A 26572-nucleotide genomic window follows, 5' to 3' on the forward strand; every position below is an offset into this window, starting at 1 on the left:
TTAAAATTAACATTAAATTAAAATTCAGTTAGTAGCACTAGTCACATCTTAAGTACACAGTCGTCACATGTGGCTGTTGGCCACTGTACTAGATATAATTAGACTACATACAGAACAGCTCCATCATTGCAGAAAGTTCTGTTGCACATTGCTGTCCAAGAACGTACTTGAGGGTGCCTGGGTGGCTCAGTCGTTGGGTGTCCGCCTTTAGCTCGGGTCATGGTCCTAGGGTCCTGAGTCCCCCATCGGGCTCCCTGCTCTGCAGGGTGCCTGCTTCTCCCTCTCCCTCTGCCTCTCTCTCTGTTTCTCATGAATAAATAAATAGAATCTTAAAAAAAAAAAAAAAAAAGAATGTACTTGAAACTAAGGGGCTAATCAGTCAATTCATTCTAGAGCTTTAGCAGCTAATACAGTTCACCACAGCCGCTCTGCTCCTGTCGCATTGTTCATTTAGAGTTTAATAACCATCCCCTTTCATCTACACATAAAAAGTACAACTTCAAGTGCTACTTCTAGCCCATATAAGGACACATGTATACTCTAGAGAAAAGCCTCTTTTTCTATATATCTCCAGAAAAGTGGGCTTAATTAGGAAGACTATTGAAAATGAGATGATGAAACTAAGTATTTTTACTACAAATGATTCTCACTTTTGAGCTTCCTTTGTTAAGATAATCCGGTTGGTTTGAGTGTGAGCTTTGCCACATGACACAAATATTCCCTAGGCGTTCACCCAAGAGGTTTGGAGTAAGTTCTAATAATTATCTTTATTTAAATGCTGGGCAGCTAATGTGAGCTACTTCTCTGGGCATGATATCATCAGTATTAACATTAAAGGCTCTGGTAATGACTGTTGTCAAGAAGATGGTCAGACAGGTTTGAGCCTCTCTCTTGCTTCAGGTCTGCATATTACAGACTATCTAGGAGGTGAACCCCATGGTCCCACAGGGTACATGGCAACACTAACCCAGGGAAGCAGCAGCTTGGTGGAGAACCGGCATCAGAGCGCAGGCCTGGTGGCATTCTAGAAAGGGGGGATGTTTTTTATTCTGTAATGTGTGCTATGTATGACTCCTTGTGACAGCAGCAGTTTTGGGTTTTCAAAACTCCCTACACTAAAGTGTCAGAGGGAACATTCAGAGATGAAAGTGAAGGAGGAGGAGTGGAGGAGAGGTATAATTTTATGAATAGCCATGTGCTCGAATACAAGATAAGCTTTTTTTTTAAGTGTCTTCACTGCTTTTAACATCATTTGCGAAGTTTCTAGGAATTTAAATTTCATAAAACTTCTGCCTGTAATTAGCTTCTTTAACGTGTGTTTTTATCTTCTTATACATCTTGGGGGAAAAAAAACCCAAGAATAATTATGCTTGTGGACAAGGATAAATATGCATTTAAGGCAACCAACGCCAGTTAGGTACTCTAATTAGGGTGGCAAGAGACCTGGGGAGCAACCAGGGATTTAGTAAGTCTAATTACAACTTCTACAAACAGTTGCCATGCCACGGAGTGTCAGTGTGGAAGGGTGCTTGTCTACGAGAGTGTACAAACACTGGATAGTTTTCTCACACTTTGTAGTTATCCGGTACTCCAAGAGCTCTGAGTCTTACCTGGAGGGAAGGCTAGTGACGAGCCAGTTGACTGGTGTGCACTGGTCTAGCTCCACTGGCTAGAGGCCAGAAGTGGAAGGGCCTATCCAGGAGCCCTGTGGGGACTTTATTCTGACCTTCCTCTAAGCTAAGGATGTGATCTCAACAGCTGACTGCTTTCCTGCTGTGTGCCCAGCCTCGCCCACATTATTTCATGTAACACAAAACCCCTGTGAAAGTAGCAATAGAAAGACAAGGAAACTGAGGCTCCCAGAGGCTGTGACTTGTAGACAGTCACACAGCTGGAAAGGTGGGAGCCGGGATTCAGATGTCAGCTGAGAGAGTCCAAAGCCCATGCTTCTCTGCTTTTGACTACCTCCCGGTTATATGGATTGCATATAAAGGGCGCCTTTAGATATAATCACATTTTATGTACATGTATAAAATAAGACTCGAAATAAACAGTAGAATGCTGAACGACATATTCTATTTTTATCGATTTGTCCTTGGATTTTAAAAACTTACTCACCAGAAAGCTGTACAGCCCAAAATGTGAAACATAAAAGCACGGGAGCTCTGGTTGAGCAGGGTGAGTACCGGGAGCCCTGACTCCTCACCTCCCCTTTCTCCCCACCCCACTGTGGATTTTCTAGATCTCCTTGTGCCCAGTGGGAAAATCATCTGCATCAGATGCTGAGCTCCCTAAACAAAATTAAAGATGGTTTTTCATCTTTTTATCTAGGTGTGAATCATAGTTCTTGGGTGAACAAGTTCCCAACACTAATGCTGTTAATAACCACAATAAACCATAATTATCGGAACAGGACCTTGTGGCTTCCCTTGCTTGGGGAAGCCCAAGATTCACAGAGATGACTATCAGGAGTTTTCCTATAGCCAGGTTCACAGTGTTTCTGGTTATCCCCTGTACTTCTTGATCAGGTTTTTCATTAAAATATGTGGTTGTTGGGGGCACCGGGGTGGCTCAATTGTTAAGCGTCTGCCTTTGGCTCAGGTCATAATCCTGGGGTCCTGAGATCAAGCCCCACGTCGGGCTCCCTGCTCAGCGGGAAGCCTTCTTCTCCCTCTCCCACTCCCCCTGCTTGCGTTCCCTCTCTCGCTGTGTCTCCCTCTGTCAGATCTTAAAAAAAAAAAAAAAGTGGTTGTTAATAAGGTTATTAAAATTAAACAAGAACTGACCAAGGGTGCCTGGGTGGCTCAGTGGGTTAAGCATCTGCCTTTGGTTCAGGTTATGATCCCAGGGTCCTGGGATGGAGCCCTGAATTGGGCTCACTGCTCAGCGGTAGCCTGCTTCTCCCTCTGCCTGTCGCTCCCCCTACTTGTGCTCAGTCTCTCTCTCTGATGAATAAATAAATAAAATCTTAAAAATAACTTAAAAAAAGAACTGACCAAATGGAATCCAGATTCTAGCTCATTCTTTTTTTAAAACCAGTATTCAGTGAACACACTTCTTTCTCTCTTTTGTCTTTCTTCATTTCTCCCCGTTTCTTACTTTCCATTCTTTTCTTTCTTTCCTTTTTTCCCACATATCCTCATGTATGGCATACTGTACTGAGAATGGATGAATTAGCCCATCAATCATCATGGAATTGAAAAATCAAAACCACAATGAGACCTCATAGCTGTTACGATGGCAACCCTCACAAAGCCAAAAGATAGCAAGTATTGGTGAGGATGTGGAGAAAAGGGAACCCTTATGCACTGTTGGTAGGGCTGCAAATTGGTACAACCACTGTGGAAAACAGTATGGAGGCTCCTCAAAAAACAAAAATAGGACTACCATATGATCCAGCATTCCCATTTCTGGGTTTGTATCTAAAGGAAATAAAATCACTATCTCAGATAACTGCCCTCCCTTATTCATAGCAGCATATTTACAGTAACTTTAGTGTCCAGCAATACATGAATGGATAAATAAAATGTGTGTGGGTGTCAGGGGAGGGGGTGTATGGGTGTACACACATGCATATACACACAATCTAATATTATTTAGCCTTTTAAAAAGGGAAAATCTGGGGTGCCTGGGGGACACTCAGGTGAGTGTCCAGCTCTTGATTTAGGCTCAGGTCCTGATCTCAGGGTCCTGGGATCGAGCTCCAAGTCTGGCTCCCTGCTCAATGAGGAGTCTGCTTGTGGATTCTCTCTCTTCTCTGCCCCTACCCTCCCCCGCTGCTCGTGTTCTCTCTCTGTTTCAGATAAATAAATCTTAAAAAAAAAAAAAAATCCTGGGGCATCTGCCTGGCTCAGTTGGCAGAGCATCTGGCTTTTTTTTTTTTTTAATATTTTATTTATTTTATCATCTGAGAGAGACAGCACGGCAGGGGGAGCAGCAGACAGAGGGAGAAGCAGGCTCCCCCCTGAGCAACGACCCAAATGTGGGACTCAATCCCAGGACCTTGGGATCACAACCTGAGCCAAAGGCAGCCTCCCAACCGGCTGAGCCACCCAAACATTCCGAGCATCTGACTCTTGATCTTGGGGTCATGAGTTCAAGAGCCACGTTGGGTGTAGGGATTACTTTAAAATATAAAGAAATAAAATAAAATCTAAAAAACAAAAAATCTTGTATTTGAGACAACATGGATGAACCTGGAGGACATCATGCTAAGTGAAATAAACCAGACATAAAAAGAGAACCAGTACATAATCTCTCTTATGTTGAACCCAAAAAAGACAAACTCATAGTAACAGATAGTAAAATGGTAATTTACTAGGGGCTGGGGGCTTGGTGGGGGGAAAGGTAGATGTTGGTCAAAAGGTAGATGTTCATTATAAGACAAATAAGTTTTGTCTTTGGAGTTTTGTCTTTGGAGATCAAAACGCACAGCATGGTGACTATAGTTAACAATAATATAGGGTGTGCTTGAAACTTGCAAAGAAAATAGATCCTAAGTGTTCTCATCATTTATACAAAATGATAGCTGTGTGAAATGATTAGCCTGATTGTGGTAATCATTTCACAGTGTATACATAGACTAAAATATCACATTTAACACCTTATATAATTTTTATTTGTCAGTCGTACCTCAGTAAAGCTGGGGAGGAAAAAAGAACATTCTTTTTTGTCTTATAAAGTAATGCATCTTTTCTTGTGTCACTTTAAGAAATATATGCATACCTTCTTTGTTGTCAGAAGTACCATGATGAAATGGAAACGAGAATTTCTTGACACCTTTTGATTTTTCACGCTCTTTTTTCAAAACATTTGAAGAATGGATGATACGAATATGTTGATTGGTTTCTCTATCTGGTGGACTCAAAAATTGTGGGTAATCATCAATCTGAAAAAAATATAAGTAATTAAGCTAATTGAGGGCAAATACAACTGTTTCTCTGTCCTGTGATAATAAATCCCCTAAAGCTCAGGGCAAGTTTAAACCACATTCTTTCTTATTTTTTTCCTGGGAAATCTTTCCTCTTGTCAGGTTTCTCAATTGTTCCTCTATTTCTTTTAGTCTTTACTAAAAATGCATTTAGCAACAGACCCTAAGACATTATTTACACTACAGGATTGCTAAATAAATAGTAATAGTGTTTTTGTTTGTGAAAATATATCCTTCACCCTTTCATTTTGAAAATAGATTTTTTAAGCCTTAAAAATGTATAATTAATGGCTTTAAACTAGGATTTTTCTATGCAGTGGAAAATGTCCATTTGCGGGGGACAGTATACAAAGATTCTGTGAATACAAACTTGCAGGTTTGAATTATGGAAGTTTCCTGCTCCTAAATAGCTTTCTCTTCTCTCCAAAGTGCTCTGTTTTCTATTCTTGATTAAAAAGAGAAAAAGTCTCAATAAATACATAGGATTTTTTTTTTTAAGGCAGGCTCCACAGCTAGCATGGAGCCCCAAACCTCACGACCTCAGGATCAAGACCTGAGCTGAAACCAAGAGTCATACGCTTAACTGACTGAGCCACCCAGCCTTAGAATTTTTAGATCTTTAGCAATCTGCTTCCCTTTTTATGACAGGTAGGCAGCAATAGCATCTGACTGAAAAGCCAAGAGTAAAGCCAGAGAATCACCAGAGGCATATTTAAAACCTTTAATCCAAGCATCAGGAGGAATACCTTTATAGGCTTTTTGCAAAGTTACTTAGAATTTGGATAAAAATATTTCCTGTGATCATCCGGTTTCATCATTCTCTTTTCACAAATATTATGAAGGAAATATCAAATTTTTAAAAAATCTAACTCAGGGGAATTAAAGATAGGAAGATAAACTAATGAAAAGGTATCAGAATCTACTCAAATTTAATTTTTAAAATTATTTTCAAATATATAGAGCAATTTGAACCAAGCTAATGAAGCATAGCAGGTCTTCCAAGGATGTGTTTTCATTAATTATAAAAGCTTATAGTTAGTAGAGGTTACTCCTCTGAACAAGATTCTTCAGAAACGGCTTAAGCTATTTGATACCTGCAAGGATATGCTTATAAAATTAGAATCCTATTATACATATGCCTAAGGTTTTTGTTTGTTTTATGTAACTCTGTATTTTATTTTTTTCTCTTGCTGTTGTCAGGAAAAACTATAAGAGGCTTTGAACTGGGCAAAAAAGATGATCTAGGTGTTTTCCTTCATTTATTGCCTTTGCGCTATTTTAAAACACTGTAAGTGGGGGCGCCTGGGTGGCTCAGTTGTTTAAGCGACTGACTCCTGATTTCGGCTCAGGTCATGATGGAAAGGCTATGAACTGGAGCCCTATGATGGGCTCTACCTCTGCTTGAGATTCTCTCCTTCTCCCTCTGCCCCTCCCCCCACTCAAGTGTGCTGTCTCTCTCTGTCTTTCTCTTCTCTCTCTCTCAAATAAATAAATCAATAAATCTTTAAAACACTTTAAGTGTTTTAAGCCAGTTGAGTCACTGGCTTAGTGGGTAGAGCCTGTGACTCTTGATCTTAGGGTTGTAAGTTGGAGCCCCACACTGGGTGTAGAGATTATTTAAAAATACACAAAGAAAAGAAAACACTGTAAATTGTAGAAAACTGGTAATAGTGAAAATTATTCCAGTTCATACTGACACAAGTTAATTGTGTCCAGTGGAATGCAACTGATTACCACCCTTTGATTAAGAGAACGGTTGCTGGATTTCTGAACCAGTGAGATGGTGTGTTTTTGTGTTTACTGATCTGAAAATATATGCTCTCTACTTAGATGTCTATAATTTAGAAAAGGCTTTACCTCTTATTGTGGCAGTGGGTAATACTTTCCTTTTCCAGAGGGTATTAATAAATTAATTATAAAGACTATTTAAGGGGCTCTGTTTTGATGACTTGGAGAAATAAGCCCTTACAGAAGAAAAATGTTTCTATAATTCCCCCAAAATAAGGAAATTTAACATCTAATACTTTATTTTTGTTTACTTTTTAAATTTTTTAAAAAAGATTTTATTTATTTGACAGAGAGAGACACAGTGAGAGAGGAAACACAAGCAGAGGGGGTGGGAAGGGAGAAGCAGCCTTCCTGACCCATAGGGACCCCAGTGTGGGGCTCAATCCCAGGACCCTGGGATCATAACCTGAGCTGAAGGCAGATACCCAAAGACTGAGCCACCCAGGCACCCCTACTTTTTATAATATTTTATTTTTAAGTAATTCCTACACCCAATGTAGGGCTCAAACTCATAACCCTGAGATCAAGACTTGCACACTCCCCTGACTGAACAGCCAGATGCCCCTAACATCTAATACTTTATTTTTTTTTAAGATTTTATTTATTTATTTGAGAGACAGAGATCACAAGCAGGCAGAGAGGCAGGCAGAGAGAGAGGGGGAGGTAGGCTTCCCGCGGAGCAGAGACCCCGATGTGGGGCTCAATCCTAGGACCCTGGGATCATGACCTGAGCCGAAGGCAGAGGCTTTAACCCACTGAGCCACCCAGGCACCCCAGTACTTTATTTTTTAAATTTTTATTTATTTGTCAGAGAGAAAGAAAGAATGAGAGAGGGGAAGCAGGCAGAGAGACAGGCAAAGGGAGAAGCAGGATTACCTAAGGCAGACGCCCAACCAACTGAGCCACCCAGGTGCCCTGCTAGTTTTGGTTTAATGTTGTGATAATCTGGAGCACCTCGTGGCACCATTGGTTAAGCATCCCACTCTTGGTTTTGGCTCAGGTCCTGATCTCAGGGTTCTGAGATCGAGCCCCACCTCAGGCTCCACACTCAGCATGGAGCCCGCTTAAGACTTTCTCTCAATCTCTCTGTCCCTGCCCCCTGTGCACTTGTGCTCTCTTGCTCGCTCTCTCTCAAGTAAGTAAAATCTTTTTTTCTTGTAAAATTTTATTTATTTATTTGAAAGAGAGAGTAAGAGAGCACAAGCAGGGGAGCAGCAGAGGGAGAGGGAGAAGCAGGCTTCCCCGATAAGTAGAGAACCCGATAATGGGGCTCAGTCCTAGGATCCTGAGATCATGACCTGAGCCAAAACCAGACGCTTAACCAACTGAGTCACCCAGTCGTGCTGTATATAAATAAATCTTTAGGGGCACCTGGGTGGCTCAGTCGGTTAAGCGTCTCCCTTCGGCTCAGGTCCTGGGATCCAGTCCCGAATCGGTCTCCCTGCTCAGTGGGGAGTCTGCTTCCCCTCTCCCTCGGCCTGCCTCTCTTCGTACTTGTGCTCTTTCTCCCTCTGTCAAATAAATAAATAAAATCTTTAAAAAAAGTTGTTACTATCTTGGCACATTTATATACATATATATGTAATTATATGTAGTGATTATATATATTATATTTCAGTATTATTATATTAAAGACTTTCTCCATATAAAAATTATGTTTATTTATTTTTACAAATCAGATATAACTTTTTCTTTTTAAGATTTTATTTATTTATTTGAGAGAGAGAGAGAGAGAGCAAAGCAGTGGGGAGAGGCAAAGGCAGAGGGAGAGGGAGAAGCAGGCTCCCAGGTGGGCAGAAGCCCCAGGCAGGGCTCGATCCCAGGACCCCGGAATCATGACTCGAGCCAAAGACAGACGTTTAACTGACTGAGCCAGCCACCCAGGTGCCCCTGAAATGTAACTTTTATTGATGTCCTTAAAAATGGGCTTTGTCACTATCCTTAGAGACATTTTGTCTAATTTATTGCAATGGCTTTATTACCTTTGTTTTGCATGCCATAGGAAAAACCAAATTTTCTAGTTAGTTGCCTGTTTTTAATGGGCAACTTCATCGGACCTTTCACATTTGAAAGGTTCTCAAAAATAAACCAACCACAGTCATTTGAATCTCTGTCTTCTACGGATAGTTATTTTATTGTGATGCTTGCTTGAAGGTTCTTTTATAAGATTAAAAAAAAAAAACACAGACTTTTTGTCCTCAACAAAAGACAGTCTCAGAGCAGAACCTCCTGGGAAAAGGATTGAGACAGGCTCTTCAAAGACTTCAGAGCTGATCTAACATTCCTTAGACAACTCAGACCACACCAGCGGACTGAGTTAGGATTTCCAAGACTCCATTAGGTCAAGAAGCCGGTGGCTTCATCAGACTCCTAACCTAAAATGCCCCAGGACGAGACTTAACTTTACAGGACTAAATGAAACTGATAGAAGTTTTATTGTGGTTATTTGCTTAGAATATTATTGATGTTGTTCTAATGTTCTATTTTCTAAATATATGAGGAAGCTTTTTATCTTCCTTCTTAAATTGTAGCTAGTGTTTAACCCATAATAATTTAGAAATTCTGCTCTCATAAACCAAAAATATTTAAATATCTGATTTTCACTGGCTCCCCCAGAATTCAGAAACTTACTAGATTGAGTTAAGATCTGACTTCCTTTTACCAGGATGTAATTGTACACATTGATTGTATATCCAAGGCCTTCTATTAAGTGTCCTATTTAAGGGGCGCCTGGGTGGCTCAGTGGGTTAAGCCGCTGCCTTCGGCTCAGGTCATGATCTCAGGGTCCTGGGATCGAGTCCCGCGTTGGGCTCTCTGCTCGGCAGGGAGCCTGCTTCCCTCTCTCTCTCTCTCTCTGCCTGCCTGTGATCTCTCTCTCTCGCTATCAAATAAATAAATAAATAAAATCTTAAAAAAAAAAAAAAAAAAGTGTCCTATTTAAGAAAGATATTCATTTGGGGTGCCTGGGTGGCTCAGTTGATAAAGCATCATACTCTTTTTTTTTTTTTAAGATTTTATTTATTTATTTGACACAGCGAAAGAGGGAACAGAAGCAGGGGGAGCTGGAGAGGAAGAAGCGGGCTTCCCGCTGAGTGGAGAGCCCCTTGTGGGGCTCAGTCCCAGGACCCCGGGATCATGACTTGAGCCAAGGCAGCCAGTTAACAACTGAGCCACCCAGGCGTCCCAAAGAGTCAGGCTCTTGGAATCAGCTCAAGTCACGATCTCAGGGTTATGGGATTGAGCCCAGCATTAGGCTCTATGCTCAGCAGGAGTCTGCTTGGGACTCTTTCTCTTCCTCTGCCCGTCTCCACCACTCTCCCACATGCTCTCTCTGTCTCTCCCTCTCTCAAAATAAATCTTTTGAAAAGGCTGGGGCAGGGGGTGCGGGGTGGAGGGAGTGGATATTCATTTAACCAGATAACGGCAAACCATTTTAAGGGCCAAAGATTTGGTGTATTGAAGGAGCCCGTGCTTACAAAGCCAGCCCAGGAAAACTAGCCCAGAGACCCAGCCTCACAGTTATCAGGAAGATTACTTCTGACAGGCTAGGCAATTAAGAAATTAAGAAACCTCGGGCACCTGGGTGGTTCAGTCAGTTAAGAAGTTAGGCTTAGGCTCAAGTCAAGATCTCAGGGTCCCCGGGCTCCCTGCTCAGCGGGGAGTCTGCTTCTCCCTCTCCCTGCTTGTACTGTGTGTGTCAAATAAGTAAAATCTTCAAAAAAAAAAAAAAAAAAAAAAAGAAAAGAAACTTTCAGGATCTAAAAATTCACTCAAATTAATAGGTACTACAAGAGGAATCTGGTGGAGAGCCTTTATTGGGCCTGATTTCCTAGCCTAGGGAAAGCAAATAATAGTCTTTTTTTTTTTTTTTTTTATTTTATTTATTTGACAGAGAGAAATCACAACTAGGCAGAGAGGCAGGCAGAGAGAGAGGAGGAAGCAGGCTCCCTGCGGAGCAGAGAGCCTGATGTGGGGCTCGATCCCAGGATCCTGGGATCATGACCCGAGCCGAAGGCAGAGGCTTTAACCCACTGAGCCACCCAGGTGCCCCAATAATAGTCTTTTTAAAGTCAAACCTGACATTCATAAAAACTTCCTCACAGAAGTTTTTGCAAAGCATTTTTTTTAAAGTGTGTAAAGCGATGGAAGTTGATTAAGTGAAGATACCAAAAAAGTTCTCAAGAGAAGGGTCCCAACAGGGTTGCTGGCTGAAGGCCTTTTAGGGTTGGTCTTTTATAGAAAGCTAACAGGGAACTTGAATTCTTTTAACATCTCTTTTGGTAAGACCCTTCAATGGCTACTTTCTTTTTAGGCTCTGCTTATTCTTTGTTGGTCACAGGTGATTATCATAAAGACCCACCCCACATGACCATAGGCCTAGGGCAGTGCAGTCCAATTTGCCCCCTTATCTCTGGTTTCCCCACACTTCCATGTTTTTTGGGATTTCTGTGAGCCCCTCACCTAGCGCCCCCCCATCCCCCACCTAGCCCCGCCTGTCCCTTACTCATTCCTCCCCCTGGAATAGTAACCCTAAATGCCCCTAGGGACTGGGGCGATGACCGGTCTGGCTGCTTCCTGCTGAAATGGGGCAGCGGGCTGTGTGGCAGTTAGAATCTTTCAAGCGGTTGGTCCAGGAGTTTGTGGTATGGCTCCAGGGGGCTCAGGATGGGCAACAAATGGTACATGCATCAGTACGTGCAAAAGGATGAAAATAAAACGAGTATTAGGGGCGCCTGGGTGACTCAGTGGGTTAAGCCGCTGCCTTCGGCTCAGGTCATGATCTCAGGGTCCCGCATCGGGCTCTCTGCTCAGTGGCGAGCCTGCTTCCCTCTCTCTCTCTCTGCCTGCCTCTCTGTCTACTTGTGGTCTCTCTCTGTCAAATAAATAAATAAATAAAATCTTAAAAAAAAATCACTGACCAGCTGGAGTGGCATCACCTGAAGCCAGGTAAAAAGAAAAAAAAACAACAAAAAACGAGTATTAGGCCCAAAATGATTATCACATCCCTTAGATAAGATCCCCAATTACCAATTTTGTCAAATAGATTATTGGATATCTTGATCTTATTTAACTGATCACAAATGGTATTCATTGAGGATCTTGCAGGAGTTAACTGTAATCATGTGAGGAAATTTTTCATACCCCAAATGCTGTAGCAGTAGTAGACAGGTCAATAGTGGCATGGTTCTCAAGAAGTCCTGCCCTGACTTCATTGAATTCTTGGCTGAGTGCATCCAGTGCCTGGGACGTATCATTTAGAGTCCTGCTGAGCAAGCTTACTGCTTTGCTTATTTTATATTGCAGTCCTGTCTTAAGTCCTGGAAGTCCCATAATGAGTTTTGAGGCTGTTTTTACCAGGAGGACTGTTGGATGCTTGGTGAAAGCCTTTGTTTGCAGTTGTATTGACAGTAGAGGTGGCTTCTCAGATAAATGACTATGGGAGATGAAACTGTCAAGAAGCCCTTTTTGCTTGAGGTCCAGCCTTAACAATATCCTAATTACAGGGAATCACTGGCAAATGGAACACTTGTCTCAGGAGCTAAGGGCATCCCCAAGTGCATCATCCAATCTAATCATAAAGAAAGTGGGGCCATCCACTATCTCCATGGGGTACGCTCTGGCTTTTATAGAGCAATTTTGTCATCCCAGCCACATAGAATTGGTCAAGGGGATAGCTGAGTTATATAATTGCTGGGGACTCTACCCCATTTCCCAGTTGTTCAAGTAATCATATGACCGTGGGGTCCTGTTATTATCCCCACAGAATAACAAACAAGATTGCCTGTACATGAGCTATTGTGGCTACTTCTCTGAATTTCACCTCAAGTGGTCTAGCTTAGGCAAACAACATTCAAAGACAATCAGAACTAAAATTTAGCATCTACAAAGGTGTGTTATTGAAACATAATTTCTCAGGCACCTGAGTGGCTCAGTAGGTTAAAGCCTCTGCCTTTGGCCCAGGTCATGATCCCAGGGTCCTGGGATCAAGCCCCGCATCGGGCTGTCTGCTCGACAGGAAGTCTGCTTCCTCCTCTCTCTCTCTGCCTGTCTCTCTGCCTACTTGTGATCTCTGTCTGTCAAATAAATAAATAAAATCTTTTAAAAAAACATATTTTCTCTCTATAATAACCATCATTTGCAAAGATAGCCAAATAAGGCTAATTTGCTTGAAAAACAGGTCCAGTTTTAACAAATGGCATAATTATTTCCATAAGCTCAGCAAGAATGATTGATCATATAGATCTTTTAGAATCTGTTTTGCTGGAACTTTTATATGGAATCTCTGGGTTGAACTTTTAGTTGCTCCTCTAGGCTGGAAAGCAAGCCAAGTACTTGCTATCAGACATGCCTGCAATATCTGTAGATGTGGGCAGATTCCTCTTCATGAGGTCCCCAGTGTATCCTGAGGTCCTTGCCCATGCCAGGAAGTGACATTGTTTACTTACCCAGTAAGGCTGCTGGGAACTTTGCAAGCAAGGTACCAGGCGAGCATTCCAAGGGGCTTTATGGCTTTAGGTTTCATGAAGTCAACCTTAGTTTCTTAAAGCTGTCTGGTCATATCTGAGCCTATGCATGTCTCTCAAATATGACATTCCAGTCAAAGCCTTGGTAAAATAACCAGTATTTCCAATGGTGTCAAGGAGAACAGATTCTTAGTGAACTTATACAAATGATTATGATTGCCATGAAAGAAAGCTTATTGAGACCTTTTGAATCTCAGAGGGTTTAGGTAGAGAGAAATGTTAAATGCTTTAATGCTTTTGTTTACAAATATATATTTTATCACATTTCTGTAAATCCTATCTTAAGAGAAAGTTTCCTTAATCTGGGAAAGCAAACATTAGAGAATCAGCAATGTTTTGAACGAAAATCACGAAAGGAACTATAGTCATTTTTTCCCAATTCACTTAGTCCCATTTTACTATTCTTGTTTAAAATGCAACTTTAGTGAGTTTTGGAAGTTTTTACCCATTTTAGTTTTGATCTTAAAGATACTGAATACCTGTATTTGTCCTAAAAGTCCTTTTTATGAACCTCCTTAAAGATGAAACTCATTTTGCAAGAGAATAAGAACAATTATAAATGACAAAAACTCAGAAATGGACATTGGCAAGGATCTGATAGGAGAGTTCATTATGATGTAATCGACAAAGAAACTTAGTTATTTCCGTGTCACATAACACTTCAATAGCCAGAGTGATGATGACTTTATACCAGAATGTAACATACCAAACATACCAAACATAACATACCAAACTAATTAGTCAAGGAGACTTTTTTCATGATTTAAATCTTGGGCAAATTTGTTAAAACCTTAGAAAGTTTTAAAGCACATGCCTAAATGGGATTAGGGATCATCAAAAACCCGATAGAGGCAAAACATAGAAATGGATTTTCTGGGCAGCCAAAGAGAAAACCGCTGTTTACATTTTCTTATCAAGAGCAAATCAACAATTCAAGAAAACTTTGTCTTTTGAACAGAGAGAGAATTCCAATCTTATATACCACTGTACTTTTATGATCCCCTTATTTTAATCTTAGTCTGTCCTGACCACACCTAAAATTCCTTTCCAAAGATTTCACTTCACAAGCCTTCTACAATTTTCCTTTACATTCAGATTTTGTCCCAAGTCATTTCCTTCCAAACAACCAGTCTCATTTAGAACATAATTGCCTTCTTTTACCTTCCACAAAAAACTCATTCCCAATCATAATATCTTTCTTGCATATTTCCTACTTTTCTACACAGAGAGTTGCTGAATTTTGCCCTTTTAGAAATCTTAGCTTGCAGTGAAGACTAAGTAGTAACCAGTAGTGAATTGTCACACCAGAGTTCTTTAGATGACAAAGTTATGAACTGGTTAAGCACAAAGCATGTTTACCAGCAGATTTAAATATCCTTACTTTCTTTGCAATAAGTAGTCAAATACCACAAACCTACGTCCAGTAACTAATGATTTAGTACCTTATCTATCCTATTTGGAACAGACCTAGATGTCCAATGAATTTAGTCCCAATGACTCTGAAAGCTATTTTAACAATTTTCTATGAAAACTTTGATGGGACAGGCAATTAGCCATCATTTTAGTCATCTTTTTGCTAACAAACTGCAGCAGAAACAACACGAGCTTATCTGACCTTCAGCAAACCTTGGCAGAATAAAAGTTTCACCTTTAATGCCGATAACTTTAAAGACATATCTATCTTAATTAAACCAAGAAACTTAACTTAGTTTCAATACCAGGTTATTGTTCTAACTAGGTCCACTTTTAAAAGTCAGTCAGCTTGTTCCCCAATGTCAGTTTTTACCTGAGACGCTGGTGGGGAAATCTGAAATCAGAGTATGTCCAGGCCTGACCCAAGGTGCAGAAACAGGAGGGGTGGGGCACGCAGAGGAGGCAAAGTGCTGCCGGAAGATGGAGGGAAAGTTCCCAGTTCTGAAGCTCATCCACTTGGTCAATGAGTAACGCCATGTTTATACACACACAAGTGGGATTAGGCAGTCCACGTCAGGGGAGAAGACAGGGAATTTCCCTGAAACAAAGGGAGTTTTGGCAGCTGCTTGGGAATATTCCTTAAAGTCCCCACCGGGAGGCAGACTAATCACAGTTGGCTCCAGTTACAGTCATTATCCTGGGAAATGAGTGAGGGAGAAGCCTCCACATCTGTTAGGAGAACAGTGAGAGAGAGTCACCGTCCCCTTTGCTAGAGATGGCCTGTGTTTCCTCTAGCCACCTGGGTCGATTTGGAGGATGCCTAGTTAAGCCATTCCAATATGACAGGGAGTTTCTGGTCTGGTTACCTCCCAACATGTTCTGCACGAGGCCCTTCAGGCTGGGTCCTGATTTAGAGCCCTGAAAGCCTAGAGGGATCTAGGGTACCTCTGTCTATTCACCCTGTTTCCTGCAGAAGAGACCTCATAGATCCTACTGTGGCCATGCAGGGAATGTTACAGGAGCTCAGTCCTTTCCTAAATTTGCAATCCAAATTGCTTCCAGTGGATTCAAGGCACTCTTAGGCAGAGTCCTTGAGAACTGAAGAGACCATGCCTTGCCACGAAGGTCACGCCTTATTTTACCTTGCCTTGAAGAACCTGTTTAACCCAGGGAAAACACTAGAAAGTTTTACAAGGGGAAATTACCCAATTTTGCAGTACCCAATCCAGAGGAGTCTCTGCAGATGATGGTTTGTTTCCCATCTGTTGTCTCCCATCCCGGTAGAAGTTACCCTGTACCTGTAACTATGAAGGCGTCCCTACATATTGGCTCTTCTTGTGAACCCAGGCGTCCCATGGTTTCCTACCCAGAGTGGCCTAACATCTTGGGTTAAGGGGGCTTAGGCCGGGAGTAGCCACTCTTACCTGTCTATCACCTGATCCTCCTTTTCTCCTCTGGATTCCCCCCCCCCCCAATTCTGGCCCAATCATAAAGGCTTAGCATGATTAATAGCAAATATGTTCCCTGGGCGTTTTTCCTGTCCGTATACCTGGGGTCCCATTTGCAAGCGTGGCCCTGTTGAGGGGTGCTGACCCTGAGATTTAGCATCATCATCATTTCATATTTCTGTTGTTGCAACAAGGAGTCTTCAACTATATGCCCCATTTAAGTCCCAGCCACTAATGCAACCAGTCAAGGAATTGGCTGGGCGGTTGTAGTTCCCTCCTTAGTACCCAAAGAATTCCAATGGGAGTATATGTCCAATGGGAGGAAACATTGGGTTCCCTCCAACCATAAAAAGAGATAGCTCTAATCCTGCTTGCTGCTCACGTGGGTTTTGATCCCTGGCGGTGACTGAATCTAAACTGTACCTATCAGAAAAACATAGATCTTAGTAGGCAGCAAAAATGAGGAAAAGATTCTTCTTCTGAACTAAGTTCTCACGAAAGACATCTTTAAATGAAAAAGCCTTGTATCTACATAGGCAACACACTTCCTGAAATGAATCACTGATTAAAAAGGCATTGTGATCACCAGAGACTGAAAGGGCCCTACTATAGGCAAAGTCCCTGAGATGGGAGAAAGCCATTTAAGAAAAGCAGATGAACAGGAAGCAGAACTGGGTAGGGTTAGGCCACCATACCCTTCTTTTGAGGAAGGGGGATTGACCAAACCTTTGTCCAGAAGCCTGTCACCTGAGACTTAAGACCAGTGGCCTTTAACCGGCCGACAGGGGCCCGGTTTTGTCTTTTGTGAGAAGATGTCCCCAAAGGGAGAGACATCTCCCAGGAAAGAAAAGAAAAAAAGAGTTGGCTTTTTCCCATGCTTGGGTGAAAGTGATTCTGGGTCTGGCACCTAAGTGAAGCAGGAGAGCTAGGTTCTTGTCTCACAGTCAAGGGGCGCCTGGGTGGCTCAGTGGGTTAAAGCCTCTGCCTTCGGCTCACATCATGATCCCAGGGTCCTGGGCTCACGTCATGATCCAGGGTCCTGGGATCGAGCCCCGCATCGGGCTCTTGGCTCAGCAGGGAGCCTGCTTCCCTTCCTCTCTCTCTGCCCGACTCTCTGCCTACTTATGATCTCTGTCTAATAAATGAATAAAATCTTTTAAAAAAATGAATGAATCTCTTGGATTCATGGAGAGTGAGTAAAGCCATAGAAGTTTATTAAGTGAAGATACAGAAAAAGCTCTTGAGCGTGAGAGGGGTACCGACAGCGTTGACAGTGTTGCCCCTGCAAAGAATTTTTAAAGAGACTTATATGGTGAATTAACACTCTTGCTGCACCTATGTAAATAATCAGGTCAGCCTGAAGAGTGTCTTTATTTTGTGATTGAGTGATCTTTTCTTTGAGATTATTATGATGGTAGAGGTGGGACAGAAAGACTTTGTGAAAGACTTTGAAATAGGGAGTGGGGGGGGATTAGTAGGTATTCAATTTAGCTCACCTATGCAGGTTATCTATGCCTTTAATTGTCTTTGTGGTCATTTTACAATGCTGTAATTCTTAGAAAACTCTTTTGTGGGATGCCTGAGTGGCTCATTCCCTTGAGTTTCTCCCTTTGGTTCAGGTCATGATCCCAGCGTCTTGGGATCCAGCCCCACGTCAAGCTCCCTGCTCACTGGGGAGCCTGCTTCTCCTCCCTCTGCCCCTGCTCGTGTGTGCTCTCTCTCCCTCTCTCGTTCACTCTGTCTCTCAAATAAGTAAATAAAATCTTTAAAAAAAATTATGCTCCAAGTAGAGACTGAATGAATGTAAATAAATATGTAAATATTTCTGCCTCAAATTGCTTATAAGCAGTTTGGGGAGAAGACAAAGTACCTATAATAATTTGCATAATAACACACTTTATGGAACATGGCAAATATTTTATTTAGTACTTGTAACACATCTATGAGGTAGTTATCATTAACCCCACTTTGCAATGAGAAAACTAAGGTTCAGATGAAGTTCAGTTTACAAAACTAGTAAATGGTGGAACTAGAATTACAAGACAAGGCAGTTGGTTCCCAAGGCCAGTTTTATAAAAACAACTAAGGTTTAAGACCACAGCCAGAGTTTTGAATTAGGAAAAATACAAGTCTCTCTTCTAAAGCAGGGCGGGAGGGGTGCCTGGCTGGCTTAGTCGGTAGAGCATATGACTCTTGAGCTTGGAGCCATGAATTTGAGCCCCACATTGGGCATGGAGCCTACTTAAAATAAAGTTAAACAACAACAACAAAAAAAAAACAGGGCTGGAATCCAAACAGTAATCAAGCAGCTGGATTCATTATTATGTCAGAGTTTCAGTCAAATTATGCTAATTCCTTTATTTGAGACCAAAGTAGAGCCAGACCTCTTTTTTTAGTTGCTATAATCACCAAATTTGGTTAACTTTGTCATTCAAGAACATAATACCTTCTTTAAATACACTGTGGTCACATTTATTCATATAAAGCATTCCTATAAATTTTTCCTGTATTTATTGGCATGGAAAGATATCCATGACATGCTGTAAAGTAAAAATAACAGATTATAGAACAATATGTGCAATCTGATTCCATATGTGTTAATGCATGGAACACAATTTGGAATGTCGTACACCAGATTTTCTTGTTGGGTGGTTGACTGTGGTTATCTCTGGGTGGTGAGATTTGTTCAAAGATAAACTGAGGCATATTAAAAATTTTAAGAGTCTATTTGGGCAAAAATCTGTTCAAATCAGGCAGCATCCAATCTTGCAGATAGGAAGGAGCTCCAAAGAGCTGTATGTACAACATGAAAAACTTTTAAGCAGAAGGGAGTGGGAACAAGGAAGTTACACTTGGCAAAAAAAAAAGCAGGTCGGGGGGCGCCTGGGTGGCTCAATGGTTTAGGCCTCTGCCTTTGGCTCAGGTCATGGTCTCAGGGTCCTGGGATCGAGCCCCACATCGGGCTCTCTGCTCGGTGAGGAGCCTGTTTCTCCCTCTCTCTCTGCCTGCCTCTCTGCCTGCTTGTGATCTCTCTCTCTGTCAAATAAATAAATAAAATATTAAAAAAAAAAAAAGCAGGTCAGTTATAGCAAAGTTACTTTCCTTTAGGGGATCATAGGGGTCTACCAAGCAGATTACCTACGTGGTGCTGATCAGGAGATTCCTTTTTTTAAACAATTATTTTATTTATTTATTTATTTAGAGAGAGAGCAGGGGAGAGGGACAAAGGGAGAGGGAGAGAATCTCAAGCAGACTGTCTGCTGAGCGTGGAGCCCTACTGGATGCTCAATCTTACGACCCTGAGATCAAGGCCTGAGCTGAGATCAAGAGTCAGACACTTAAATAACTGAGCCACCCAGGCATCCAAAGCAATGTGACTTTTTTTTTTTAAGATTTTATTTATTTATTTGGCAGAGAGAGACAGTGAGAGAGGGAGCACAACCAGGGGGAGTGGGAGAGGGAGAAGAAGGTTCCCCACTGAGCAGGGAGCCCAATGTGGGGCTCGATCCCAGGACCCTGGGATCCTGACCTGAGCCAAAAGGCAGACTCTTAGCGACTGAGCCACCCAGGCACCCCAGCAGTGTGACTTTTAAAAGGGCATTTCCACACACATACAAGGCCTCTGTTACTCTGAGGGAGATGGCAGGTGATTACACTGATGCCAGCCACACAGCCAAGGGGACACAGCTGTTGCCTGTAAAAGGGTGGATGAGGGCAGATAAATGGGCAGACAGTAACTATGAACAGCAGTAGGGCCAAAATGATCTATACTTTTCACTTCTCCCACTCACTTATTGGTTCATCTAGCAATCATAATTCAGTTGCAAAGCCTCTGACTACAATATTGTAGATAGAACCAACTCTAATAACATTTAATTCAACTTGGACTTGAATTAGAAGGACAAAGTGTTAGACTAAGGACAGTGATTTCTCTCTTTCTCTTTTTTGCATTTTAATTTTTTAAAAAATAAAAATAATCTTTTGTAAACACCACAGCATGTTTGTGAAGCATGAGAGGGCCACCCAGGAGCTAAGCAAGGGTAATTTACACATCCATGGGAGGTAAAGTTTTCTGACTGGGAAGCTTCTCAGCTGTCAGGCAAGGAGACTGGAGACTTGGTCCAAACAACATGCTGTCAGTGCCTGAAGGAAGAAAAGAAAGTTCTTAAATGGGACACAGCTGAACTCAATCCTATGCTAGCAATTTATTTTAGGCATGTTGTTATCTGAAAAGAAAATTTTTGCATTTACTCCAGAGACATCATTAGAAATTCAAAAGCCAGAGTTTCCATTTAACCTCAAAGCATGGAAAGATAGGTAGGTAGGTAGGTAGGTAGATAGATATATAGATAGACAGACAGAAGACAGACAGATAGATGGATGTAACGCTCCTTCAGAGCTACTTTCATAAAATTTTCTAACTGGGGTGCCTGGCTGACTCAGTCGGTAGAGCATGTGATCTTGATCTCGGGGTCTGCGAGTTCAAGCCCCATGTTAGGGGTAGAGTTTACTTTTTTTTTTTTTTAAGATTCTATTTGTGAGAGAGAGCACACAAGTACATGAGTGGGGGCCGAGGCAGAGGAAGAGGGAGAAGTAGACTCCCCACGGAGCAGAGAGCCTGAATGTTCAGGCTCAACTCCAGGACCTGGAGGTCATGACCAGAACCGAAGGCATAACACACTCAGATAACGCACTGAGCCACTCAGCCGCCCTACATTTTTTTTTTTTTAAGATTTACCCATTTATTTAAAAAAAAAATTTACCCATTAATTTATTTTATTTCAGAGGTGGGAGAGGGTTAGACAGGTAACCAACTGAGCCACCCACACATGCAGGGGTAGAGTTTACTTAAAAAAAAAAAATTAAAATGTTCTAACTTTATGTCTTAACATAAATTTTAATATCTTCTTTTAAATATGCTTAAGTTTCAGGGGCGCCTGGGTGGCTCAGGTGTTAAATGTCTGCCTTTGGCTCAGGTCATGGTCCCAGGGTTTTGGGATAGAGCCCCCGCATAGGGCTCCCTGCTCAGAGAGAAGCTGCTTCTCCCTCTCCCACTCCCCCTGCTTGTGTTCCCTCTCTCACTGTGTCTTTCTCTGTCAGATAAATAAATAAAATCTTAAAATAAACTAAATAATATGAGTTAAATTTTATTTTGTATATGAATATTTAACTTCTTAAGTTGGAAATTGTTCATTGGGTCCTATAGCATTGAATTTATGTTTTTAGAACATAAGTTGAAAGAAGTTCTTCTACCCAGACACCTTCTAGCATAGGTAATAATATCTGAATATCTACACGAAAATAATTTTAGAACTCCGAATCAGTACCCAGGACAGATTTTTTTATGATTTGCTGACATAACAAAGTCTTATATAACAATTAAACAAACTATTTACATATATTTTATAAATCACCTCTTTTAAATATGATTACTATTGACCCAGTGCTGTACTTATACTTTGATACTAATATAAATGGTATGTTTAGCTTGTCTTTTCTCATTAGAAACCGAGGCTGGCAAGTTAGTTATTGGCAGACGGCCTCCCAAGTTCTTCCTCCCTGTCAATATTATAAATACTCTAAGACCATTCATAAGTTGTAGCGCTTTCTAATGCCTGACCTGACTTTCTCTGCCTCTGAGAACGGTGTCTGTTATATAACCACCCTTACTGGTAGTCTGGAGCCATGTGGCACACCAACTGTAAATTTGGGGCCTTGGGGAAAATCTTTAAAAAACAAACAAACAAAAAAACCCGAGGGTGGCTCAATCATTGGGCATCTGCCTTCAGCTCAGGTCATGATCCCAGGGCACTTGGATCAAGCCCCAAGTAGGGCTCCCTGCTCCTCGGGAAGCCTGCTGCTCCCTTTCCCACTCCCCCTCCTTGTGTTCCCTCTCTCACTGTGTCTCTCTCTCTGTCAAATAATAAATAAAATTAAAAAAAAAAAAAACCCACCACCAACAACAAAGAAAACCCCACCAAAACCATATTGGCTCACCAGCGCTGTACACCTTTTCTCAATCTGTGATGTTACAAAGGTAGGTAGGCGTGCAGATAAAGGACTGCCTCAACAGGCCTGGGTTGCTTATACCTTCGAAAAAAGGGCCGATCTTCAAGGACTAGCCCTTGCCTGATCTTAGGAGATAACCAGTGAGCCTTGGAATATTCTGACAGTCTGACACAAGTGTGTATGTCTGAGACCTTGGGCCATGCTGTACCAGTTTGAGCAGATAAACTTATTCTGACAGTATCTGACAGTATCCTCTATGGTGAACACCTGTTTTTCTGGGGGTGAGGGCAAGGAGGTCAAGGGGGGCTGGAGTCTGAGTAGCTAAGGTCAGCTATGTAGGCTCCAATGCATTCATGACTGTCTCCCATAAAAACTCTGGACACCAAGGCTCAGATGAACTTGGTAATACTTTGCCTATGTTTTAACACGTTGCTGGGGAAATTAAGTACATGAATGATACTCCACTGGGAGAGGATGCCTGGAAGTGTGCACATAGTTTCTTCTGGATTTTATCCATGCACCTTTTCCCTTTGTTGAGTATAATCTGTACTGTCTCATTATAATCAACCTTTGAATCCTGTGAGTCCTTCTAGTGAGTTATCAAGCATGAGGGTTGTCTTGGGCACCCCCTACAGAGTAGGACAATCTGACCCTGGCATAATAAGGTCGTTGACTGGTTAGACTACGATTCTGCCTCCTTTGGGCACTGCGGTTTTGCCCTTTCCCAAGGCTAAGAGTCAGAGAGGGCCAGCCCACCTTCCCATACTTCCTCTTCAAAGGGTTCATAAGGATTCTGATCCTTGTGGCCAGAGCCTCTCCAGAGCGAAGATGGGGAAGAGGAAGAATTCAATGTTCAAACAGTGTCACATGAAACAAAATAAAAGCTAACATTTATTGAGTACTTACTATGTCTTCTTTTAAATGCTTTATACATACTGTCTCACTGAATCCTCATACAACTCCACATATCGGTAAAATTACCACTGTCTACAAGGAATTCAAGGAACTTGAGGCTAAGAGAGTTAAGGGACTTCTGCTGCTAATATGTGGCCGAACAGATTCAAAATGAAGTCTGTGCTCTTAACTATACAAAATGACACACAAACATTTTGTGTATGTATGTGTGAAACACACATACTTCAAGAAACTAACTGTACCATGGATCGAAAAATAAAACTGTTTCTATTGTGACATAAGACAATGTTCCCATGAGGTGGATTTTTGTATTTCACTGTGAGACATTAAGTAGAAGGCTCTGCTACACCAACATGATTCCTGTCATCACAAATGTCCCACAACCTTCAAAAAATTCTGAATTTCCTAATTCCAGAACTGACCCGTCTTGCTCAGGTGGCTCTTATTTTTCATGCATTCCAGTGAATTGCCCACCTATAGAGTTCCTACAGAGTCCACCAATCAAAAGCCTGACATCAAAGAGGGATTAGAACATGAAAAAGAATCTCAGACTAAGAAAGCCTAAAACAATGAACTCATCATAAAATAATGTACAAAGATCGGATTAAAATCACTTAAATACCAGATTTCTGAGTAAAAGGTACTAAAGTGTCCTAAAGGAAAGCCATCAGGCAGACAGCAACCTAATTAGTATAAATTATTCTAATTAAATTCTTACGGACCAATTCGTTATTTTGTGCCCTAATTGTTAAGTATATCATGACCAAACTAGATAATCATAGTCAACATCCTGACAGAAATTTGGAATGTGGGGAAACAATATGAATTAACAGTCCAGAAATCTGATTTTGAAAGTGGCTTTCCCTATTAACTAGCAGTGTGACTTTGATCAAGTTACTTGAGTTCTTTTGGCTTTGATTTCCTCATTTGTAGAATGTGAAATCAGTTTAAGGTCTCTTTCAGCTTAAGCAATATATAAATATTTTTTAAGATTTATTTATTTATTTAAGAGGGAGAGCAAGCATAAGTTGGGTGGAGGGGCTGAAGGAGAGGGACAGGGAGAAGCAGACGTCCCTCCCACTGAGCAGGGATTCCCAACATGGGGCTCATTCCCAGGACCCTGAGATCATGACCTGGGCCGAAGGCAGACACTTAATTGGCTGAGCCACCTGGGCGCACCAATATATATATCTTTTTTTAAATACAAATCTATATTGTAACTTTACAATATTAAAACTTAATATTGGCTGGCTCAGTCAGAAGAACATGCAAGTCTTGATCTCACGGCCATTGAGTTCAAGCCCCATGTTGGGTATAGAGATTACTAAAAAACATTTTTAATTAAAAAAAAGTTGGGGCACCTGGGTGGCTCAGTCATTGGACGTCTGCCTTCGGCTTAGGTCATGATTCCAGGGTCCTGGGATTGAGCTCTGCGTTGGGCTTCTTGCTGGGCTGGAAGCCTGCTTCTCCCTTTCCCACTCCCCCTGCTTGTGTTCCCTCTCTCTCGCTGCCTCTTTCTCCCTCTGTCAAATAAATAAATAAAATCTTTAAAAAGAAAAAAAAGTAAAACTTAACTTGGCCAAAAACTATATTTCAGGAAATATATTTACATGATCAGGAAGAACCAAATGGGCTGCTCTGCAGAGATTCAGCTAAGGAGTATCTGCAGAGTCCTGTTTGGGAGAGAGTATATTTATGTAAATCTGGAATCTACCTATGCATTTTGTTAGGAACATTCCTCAGGGGGTGCCTGGGTGGCTCTGTCGGTTAAGCGTCTGCCTTATGCTCAGGTCATGATCTCAGAGTCCTAGGATGGAGCCCCAGGTCGGGCTCTCTGCTCAGCAGGCAGTCAGCCTCTCCCTCTCCCTCTGATCCTCCTCCCCACTTGTGCTGTCTCTCTGTCTACCTCAAATAAATAAATAAAATCTTAAAAAAGAAGAAGAACATTCCTTATGAAGAATTCAGTATCTATATCCCAAAGAATCTATACTTTGTAAAGGGTACTGCTACTATCAAACCTACGAGAAATACTAAATGGAATTCTTTGTGTTGAAATGAAAGGACACTAGACAGTAACTTACACACACATGGAGAAATAAAGAACAGTGATAAAGATAACTACACAGGTAAAAATAAAAGACAGTTAAATGTATGTTTGTGTATAACTCTTTTTTCTCCTGTTTAGTTTAAAAAGATACTTAGAGGGGCACCTGGGTGGCTCAGTGGGTTAAGCCTCTGCCTTCGGCTCAGTTCATGATCTCAGGGTCCTGGGATCAAGCCCCGCATCGGGCTCTCTGCTCAGGAGGGAGCCTGCTTCCTCTCTCTCTCTCTCTCTCTCTCTCTGTCTGCCTCTGCCTACTTGTGATCTCTGTCCGTCAAATAAATAAATAAAATCTTTTTAAAAAAAAAGATACTTGCAAAAAGCTATAATTATAAATCTGTGTTGATGGGCACATAATGTAGAAACTATAATGTGTATGATAATAACAGCACAAAGGAGCAGGGAGGGAAAAGACATATTTTTGTATACTATTGAAATTAAGTTGGTAATAATCTGAACTAGATTGTTACAAAGGAGGATGTTAATTGTAATCCCCAGGGCAAACATTAGTTTAAAAACTACAAAACACATGGTAAAAGAAATCACAGGAGAACAGTGTGTATACTAGAAGGTACCTATTTGACACAAAGGAAGTCAGTACCTGGGGAATGGGGGCAAAATCTGAAAATAAATAGCAGTATGACAGATGTGAACTCTACCTTATCAGTAATTATAATACTGTAAATGGACTAAACACTCCAATTAAAGTCAGAGATTGAAAGGACAGGTTTTAAAAACATGATTTAACTGATGATTCCCTTTTACCATTATAAGAGACCCACTTTAGATTCAAAAACATGAATAGGCTGGGGCACCTGGGTGGCTCAGAGGGTTAGGTCTCTTCCTTTGGCTCAGGTCATGGTCCCAGGGTCCTGGGATCGAGCCCCGCATCAGGCTCTCTGCTCAGCGGGGAGCCTGCTTCCCCTCTCTCTCTCTGCCTGCCTCTCTGCCTACTGTGATCTCTCTCTCTCTCTCTCTCTCTCTCTCTGTCAAATAAATAAAAATAAATAACATCTTAAAAAAAAAAACCACCACAAATAGTTGACAGTAAGGGATGGAAAAGATATACCGCGAAAATAGTAACCAAAAGAGAGCTGAAATGGTGATAGTACCATGAGACAAAATAAGACAGTGCAAAAAAAATTTTGCTAGAGGGGCACCTGGCTGGCTCTGTGGGTAGAGCATGCAGCTCTTGGTCTTGGGGTTTGTGAGTTGAAGTCCCATGTTGAATGTAGAGATGACTTAAAAAGAAAATATTTTTTTTTAAAAAGAAAGATAGAAATTTTCCCTAAAAACTAAGCAAAAGAGAGATGGCAACCAAATGCAAAGTATGCTTTTTTTTTTTTTAAGATTTTATTTATTCATTTGACAGAGATCACAAGCAGGCATTTCAGCCTGTTGTAGAAAGCTGATCAAGCACATGCCATCTCTCCTTTTGGAATAC

At 41.4% G+C, this 26572-nt stretch overlaps 1 protein-coding gene and 1 long non-coding RNA gene across 2 annotated transcripts in view; one reads left to right on the forward strand and one right to left on the reverse strand.

The window, feature by feature from the left end:
* The window catches only part of LOC123947186, a 120055-nt gene that overhangs the window by 87032 nt on the left and 6451 nt on the right, over nucleotides 1-26572 (forward strand). The gene's annotated exons all lie outside the window — the stretch shown is intronic.
* Nucleotides 1-26572, reverse strand: part of C7H12orf56 (chromosome 7 C12orf56 homolog) — a 95827-nt gene that overhangs the window by 57094 nt on the left and 12161 nt on the right. Inside the window, exon 2 of the mRNA XM_046013227.1 lies at nucleotides 4726-4888. Within this exon, the coding sequence (XP_045869183.1) occupies nucleotides 4726-4888 (163 nt within the window). The remainder of the gene's footprint in view (nucleotides 1-4725; nucleotides 4889-26572) is intronic.

This window comes from Meles meles, chromosome 7 (genome assembly GCF_922984935.1).
Source record: "Meles meles chromosome 7, mMelMel3.1 paternal haplotype, whole genome shotgun sequence".
NCBI lineage: Eukaryota > Metazoa > Chordata > Mammalia > Carnivora > Mustelidae > Meles > Meles meles.